This window comes from Adiantum capillus-veneris, chromosome 6 (genome assembly GCF_014529385.1).
Source record: "Adiantum capillus-veneris isolate H3 chromosome 6, ASM1452938v2, whole genome shotgun sequence".
Classification (NCBI taxonomy): domain Eukaryota; kingdom Viridiplantae; phylum Streptophyta; class Polypodiopsida; order Polypodiales; family Pteridaceae; genus Adiantum; species Adiantum capillus-veneris.
In genome coordinates, this window is record NC_140936.1 from 161,286,731 (window position 1) to 161,293,485 (window position 6,755).

At 43.9% G+C, this 6,755-nt stretch overlaps 1 protein-coding gene across 1 annotated transcript; it reads left to right on the forward strand.

Moving 5' to 3' along the window:
• Window positions 1-510: 510 nt before the first annotated feature.
• On the forward strand, window positions 511-3,343 carry LOC147456620 (zinc finger CCCH domain-containing protein 14-like). The gene is made up of 3 exons (XM_086515517.1): window positions 511-1,669; window positions 1,940-2,000; window positions 2,187-3,343. Exons 1-3 carry the CDS (start codon window positions 1,375-1,377, stop codon window positions 2,986-2,988), a joined length of 1,158 nt encoding a protein of 385 aa, XP_086371643.1. The 5' UTR covers window positions 511-1,374; the 3' UTR covers window positions 2,989-3,343.
• Window positions 3,344-6,755: the final 3,412 nt, after the last annotated feature.

Sequence of the window (6,755 nt, forward strand, 5' to 3'; positions counted from 1 at the left end):
GGCCTGGGGTTGCGCGCGCACGAACTACTCTTTCATTGGATTCGCATTTAAACCTCCACGTTTGTACTTGCACATTTACAGGGCGGCATCCCTCCAGAATGCCTCTACTGCCTCGCCCTGTCTCATGTTGCACCGCTGAGATAAGACAGAGAGAGAGAGAGAGAGAGAGAGAGAGAGATTTTGCAACCTCTCCTCTTCTGGTAGTGACCCCCTTCCTTTAATAATCCTTTGCTTGCCATGTTCTCTGCTCGCAGTGCTCGACATCCCTTGCACACCTTCCCCACCTTGCCGACTCTCCAACTTCGCTCTCATCGCCTTCCAATTGCTTGCAGATTCCAAAAGTTAAAAGACCCCGCTCCTTGGCCCAGCTTGCCCCACAGAGTGCCCCCTTGCCATCTGCAAAGTTCTCCATCAGAGCTGCAAACATGCTAGTATTGAAGCAGAAGAAAGAGGGGCCGGTAAATGATCGCAAGCCCTGCTTGCACCACATAGGTAGATAATTCTGCACAGATCAACCCCCTGCCTTCAATCGCTTCCTCTGCATCCCATCCACTTGCCTTCACTTCGACGGCCACCATCGTTGCAGTTGTTGCATTGCAATCAACACAACAGGCCAATGACGACCAACCGAGGATGGGTGCACACCATCACCTTTACCCAACGACACGAACATCTCTCTCTCTCTCTCTCTCTCTCTCCGTGTGCAGTGAGGATCGCCCCGTACGCCCAACTCTGTCTCACTCTCGACACGATGCAGCTAAAAAAAATCTCCTCCTGTGTCTGGCCTCGGCCTCTTTCAGGGCACTTCCCCTTTGCTTGCAGACAACGGCCCCCCTCGTCCACTGCACGCCTTTCTTACCTGACCCCCCAGAGCAGCTCCTCCCCCATGCTTGTCCTGTCTGCTCTACATGAGCCAAAGAAGATGCAAGAAGTGAAGCAGGGCACGGGATGAAGTGGTGCGAACAATGCAGGACAAGAAGAGTCAAAGAAATTGCGACGGCTGTCGACCTACAACAACTTTTAGGCAAAATTACCAAAATACACCTCAAATTTACCAAAATTCCCAAAGTTAACTTTTCATAAGAAGACTGATTGTTTTCCGTGACCAAGGGATCTCTTTAGATTCCATCTAATGCAAACGTTGGTACCACCTATTGAAAGCATTTTTCAATGCATTTGTTAATTTCCCCAATGGTTCGAACTAGCTTTGTAGAGAGAATTTTTATCCCGCCTAAAGGTCGAGCAGCTCTGTCGTTTGACGAGGCGTTGCATCGTTTAAAGAGAGAGAGAGAGAGAGAGAGAGAGAGAGAGAACGCGCGAGCACGCACAAGCAGACAGAAAAGCGTGTAAATTTAATCGCAGTAGAGCTTGGACATGGCGGGGGCAGAAGAGCAGGGATCGCCCACCACCCTTCGCAGTCCAAAGAGGCCTAAGCTTCATCATTCTCAAAATGACCGCGAGCGCCATAGTCATGCACAACAAGGTGTTGAAGAGCAGAGCATCAGTGCGTATGATGTGAAAGGGGACCTTACACTTGCTGCTCCTCCAGAGCTGCCCCCCGTGTCACCATCCTTGCCGCATATCCCCCAACAGCAGATCAAATGCAGGCTCTTCTCCACCCGCCATGGCTGTGCTTTCGGAAACTCGTGCTTCTTTCTGCATTCCTCAGGTTTTTGATGTAGTTTGAGCTCCATGGCTACATGCATTTTGTCTCGCCGTTTGCGCACCGGTGCACATACTTGTATGCCTGCATGTTGTCTGCATATTGTTGTGGGTGATAACCAGAGTGAATGTGAATGTGGATGACCTGTTTCATCTCCCTTCCAATGCTTTCCTAATCCAGTACTGCGCGTGCGCGTGTACACGCATTTTACGGTAGGATTTCTGAGCAGGCTTTTTCCTTCAACTCACAAATGTCTCTCTTGGCCATCTTATGCAGAAGATGATCATCGTGTTCCTTTTGATATGAGCAAAGCGACTGCCTGTACAAAGTATTTCAGGTGTGTGTTTTCTAATTTGTCTTTGCTGTAGCTACAATGCTGTCAAAACATGCTGCAATGGCAAATCCTGTTATTGAATATTTTTGCTACTGCTGAGTCTTAAATGCCATTTTTGCACATATGCAATTCCAAAATCTAGCAAGTTGGAACATCACCCTAAAGAGTTGTTTGTCTCAAGTTTTGCAGTACTGCGGGGTGTCCATATGGCGACAGCTGCCTCTTCTCACATTATGTTCCTGCAAGTGTTGCTTCCCTTGCAACGTCGAGATTTGCAAAAAGTGGGGTAGTTGAGAAGCAGTTAGGGGGCCCAAATGCCGAAAGCACAGTGCCAAAAACAAGAACCCTAATAGGGGAGCATAAAAGCCAACTTTGCAATCAATTTGGTACCCTGAAAGGCTGTCAGTATGGCGACCGTTGCCATTTTGCACATGGGGAGCACGAGCTGCACAGACTTGAGAATGATAAAGATTGCGATTTGTGTGTTGCAAAGTCTTTGGGTCTGAAGCCTTCAAACGATAATGCTCCTTGCAATTTTGGGAACTCGAGAAAACTGACATTTGGTATCAAAAGTCAAGAGGAGGCAGGATTAGGGGCTCCGTTCAGCAAAACTTCAGCAGTCGCGTTTGGCTCTTCATCCAAAACGCTTGTCGACATTGATGCAAACCTTGTAGGACCTATCATTGGGAGGAAAGGGAAGCATGCAAAGCAGATTTGCAGACTCACGGGCGCAAAGCTTTGCATTCGCAAGCATGAAACTGATCCTAATCTCAGAGTTCTGGAGATGGAGGGCTCATTTGAACAAGTAAAGCGAGCTGGCAAGCTAGTAAAAGAAGTCCTGATTTATACGCTTCCAAAGAAACCCTGCATTGTCCCTCACCATCGCAAGTCGAAAGTGTGTGACAACTTTCCGCTCGGCAAGTGTGCATTTGGTAGCAAGTGCCATTTTGTGCATGCAATGGCTGGAAAAACATCAGCAGCAGAGTCATGATGGAAAACACAGGAGCACTTGGGGGTTGGGTTTGGTCCAGAGTAGGACGGTGCACAGGAATCTTATCGACAAAAGGAAAGAAAACATTTATGAAAAAAGTATATACTTTGTTGTGAACTTCGCAATTCACCATACAAAAGTGATTAATTATCATATACCGTATCATGAGTGCATGTTACATTGCATGAAAGTCGGGACCGTTGCATTGCAAACTAGTGGATCAGTTTCATGTTGCAAGCAGCAATTTGGCAGCCACCAATAATCAATGGATAGAATAGGTGAGCCATAAAATTAGAACCAATCTGAGCAACTCCCAAAAGTTAAGTCTTACTATGCTTGGAGTAAAGAATACAGACCTGCCTAAGCTTTGGTTTTGTTCTATGTTTATGTGTCGCTTGCAGTGCATGCTTTGCTCTCTCTCTCTCTCTCTCTCTCTCTCTCTCTCACACACACACACACACACACACACTCACACACATGTAAAAGCAAGGTTTAATATAGTCAGAGAATAGCTCCAACATATTCAAGTCTCAAGGTGGCTTTGTTTATAAAATTTGCATGCAAAACATGAAACACATTACAATGTAGATCTAACATGGGATCTTGAAACATAGAATGTAATTTTGTTGTGTCTTGCTCCAAAGATGTACTTTTTTTTCAATGGTCTTCCTTTTTGCCATAAAAGCCCCGTAAATTGTATGAAGAGAGGGACAAAATATACATTGTGGTTGCAACTTGCAATCATGTACTGGCTATTGGATAAACCAAAATTTCAAAACATTATAGAAAATCAAGGGGAGCAATCCAAAAACAATAGACCATCATAGCCTTATTTAGGGGTTTTGGAATTTTGGGTGGGTTTGGGGGGGGGGGGGGGGGGGGGGGTGCGCGCTATAGAGAGAGACTCAAATCTCTGACTGAGAAGTGGATATCTTCCTGCACTTCTCTCCCCCATTCATCCAGATGTGCATAATTATCTTCGTAGTGCGCCCTTGTTTGTTGAGGGATTCAGACATACCTTGATTTGTCAAAGACAGAGTTGTTTATCCTCCAAGTGTAGATCATCATTAAATATTGTCAAACTAGGCGTCTGATGAGCCCCTAATTCAAACCAAAAAAAGTTTCTCTGCCTCCACATGATCCAAAAACACTCAGAACATGCTTTGTTCCCGAAAACTGAAAGCAGACCCACATCCTCTCCTAGTGACATTTATTCACATGAGGGGATGAAGCCTAGAACTTTCTCCAAGAAGGCGAGGATAGGCTGGTTGAAAGGGCAGCTGATGGATAGGTGAAAGATACCCTCTATACTAGAATGGCATATAAGACACGCACCGTTGCCAATATTCATTTTCAGTAACTTGGCCCCTGTTCAGATCACCTTATGAAGGATAAGCCACAATAAGACTGATTTCTTAGTTGGAACGCTTGGAGCCCTAATGTTTTTGAACTTGGAAGGGAGCATGCCGTGTATGGAGGCGTCGTCAGAGTTTGAGTCCCCCTTTCCACCTTGAGGCTTTGAAAGAAAGAGAGAGAGGTGGAGACCCCAAACAATCACAACAAATTAGTAGGGAATAGACTGCACTGATCCTGCTTCTGAGATGTTAAATTTCTTACAGCTTTAGATGAAAATGGTGTGGAAAGGTCTAGGTCAGAGCACCATGAACAGAGGTGAAATCCCAGAACCCTCTGCTGTGAAGTCTAATGGCCTGCCTATACACCCACCTCAAGGATCCCACCAATATATAGATCAACTCAGAGTTTGATTGTCGTGGGAAGGCCAGTTTATTCACAATTTTCAGTTCCATGCCTGCCAAACAGAGTTCAATAGCTCAGAGCCATAAGAGGTGATCACGTTGACGAAGACAGCCTAGCAGGGGAGCTGAGTTAATCTGGAACTCACTCATTCAGCATCAATGTGAGCTCTCTATTCAGCATCTCTTTTTGGCTTTCTAAAAGAAGCCTTACAGAGAAGTGTTGGGTTAAAAGAAGCCTTAGAGAGAAGTAGAGAACTGTTGGGTTAGGCATAGGCATAGTTTCAATGTTTTCAGTGATGATATTCTGACTTACCTTAAATGTTATTTTGGTTTTAAAATATTAAATATATATTTTTAATTCACCTTTCATTTCACTTCTTCACATGGCTTGATTTCTCTTGCATTTTATTCTTTTAGAATGACAAAGTGAAGCTTTACCTTGCACAATTCTAGCAAGCTCTATATACACACACATATATATATAAATAAATAAATATATAATAAATGTTAATGAATTGTTTTTATTATATATGTAAATTTATTTATTTATTATCTATTTACACACACACACACACACACACACACACACACACACATACACACACACACACATATGTATATACACACGAGCAAACCATGGTACAAAGAAGAAAAAACGGTGCAATGATGTCAAAACTTAGTTCAAAAATTCTACAAATTTCAAAAAATTTGCTAGTTTTTTTGGTTTGCTTCTTTGCGAGGAGGACGTTCGATCGTTTATTAAAAGACACATTCTCGAACACTGCTTTACCTTATATTATTCTGGTTAAACTCAACCTAATGATTTTATCACTTTCTTATTGTTTTAGAAAGCCATCGTGACCCGTTCACTTGTTCTAGGGAAAATGCCCCAACTTAAGGATGAAGAAATGCGCAGCCGTATGAGAGCTATGGAGAGAGATTTCGGGTGTAGAAGGCGCGCACAGAAGTCCTCTATTCAGCAAAATAGCAGGCAGGTTTTCCGCTTCATTCGCGTGACTTTGTGAAGAGGGGTTAGTAATTAGGATTGGACATGCACCGCAAAAACTAAACGGACACTCAAATTCCAGGATAGCCATTCCATGTATCATAGCAAAATCTCCCATTTTTCATGTTTTACATTGAACGAGGGGATGAATCTTCTTTGTATAATGTATAAAAACATCTTGTTTTGGTCCTTCTTGTTTTGGTCCACTAAGTAAAGCTATTGCACTTCAATGGACCAACTTCACAAAATTTTGCTTGTTGAAGTGGACGAGCAACATTTCTGTTTGCCATGTGAATGATGTTGTGGGATTTTTGTTGCCATTCATGCAACATTTTCAACCCCTCTAAACATGTGGTGGCCATCAAATCTTAACGTTTGGCAAGACCAGGCAGTGATCTACCCAAATCAATTTGTACATCAATTGGGGGGGAACTTTTTTACTTCGCAGGAGTATCCCAATATTGGGGCTCTTACCCCAGCCAAAGAAAAGAGGCCACACTTAAAACTCTCTCCATTTCTAGGCTGAAATTTGAAGCATTTGCAGTATTTACCCTAAAACGTATAACTATTACCGATTTTCTTAATTGGGACTGTGCAATTTTCGACACTCGTTGAATACACACTACTCCAATTTTTTGCGAATACTGATTTGAAGCATGTGTCACACATGTCCTGGCATGGACATGTGTTCAGCTGACCTTGGCCAATGAAAAGATCCACCCTACCTTTTCCATGGCGCACGAGGTGGTAGCCACTCCAACTCGGAGTTGATTTGGCAGTTCACCTCACGGGTGCCAAAACAGGGAATGCGTGCGAGGGCTCAAGAACACCCATACCTCGCCCAAGCGTCTCAACCTACATTTGATTCGCAAAGAGGTATGACCGCTCGTCATGTATGCTAGTACTATGTGACAGGGGCTTCAATAGAGGAATTTTTGGCTTACCCAAGGTCAATCAGATTAGCTGTGTTCGTTGCCCTAATGTGACACCAGCACAGTTCTCAA

Coding starts and splice junctions, on each gene's coding strand:
- LOC147456620 (XM_086515517.1), top strand. CDS start 1,375: ATGGCGGGGGCAGAAGAGCAGGGATCGCCCACCACCCTTCGCAGTCCA. Junction 1,670..1,939: donor CTTCTTTCTGCATTCCTCAG/GTTTTTGATGTA, acceptor CATCTTATGCAG/AAGATGATCATCGTGTTCCT. Junction 2,001..2,186: donor GCCTGTACAAAGTATTTCAG/GTGTGTGTTTTC, acceptor CAAGTTTTGCAG/TACTGCGGGGTGTCCATATG.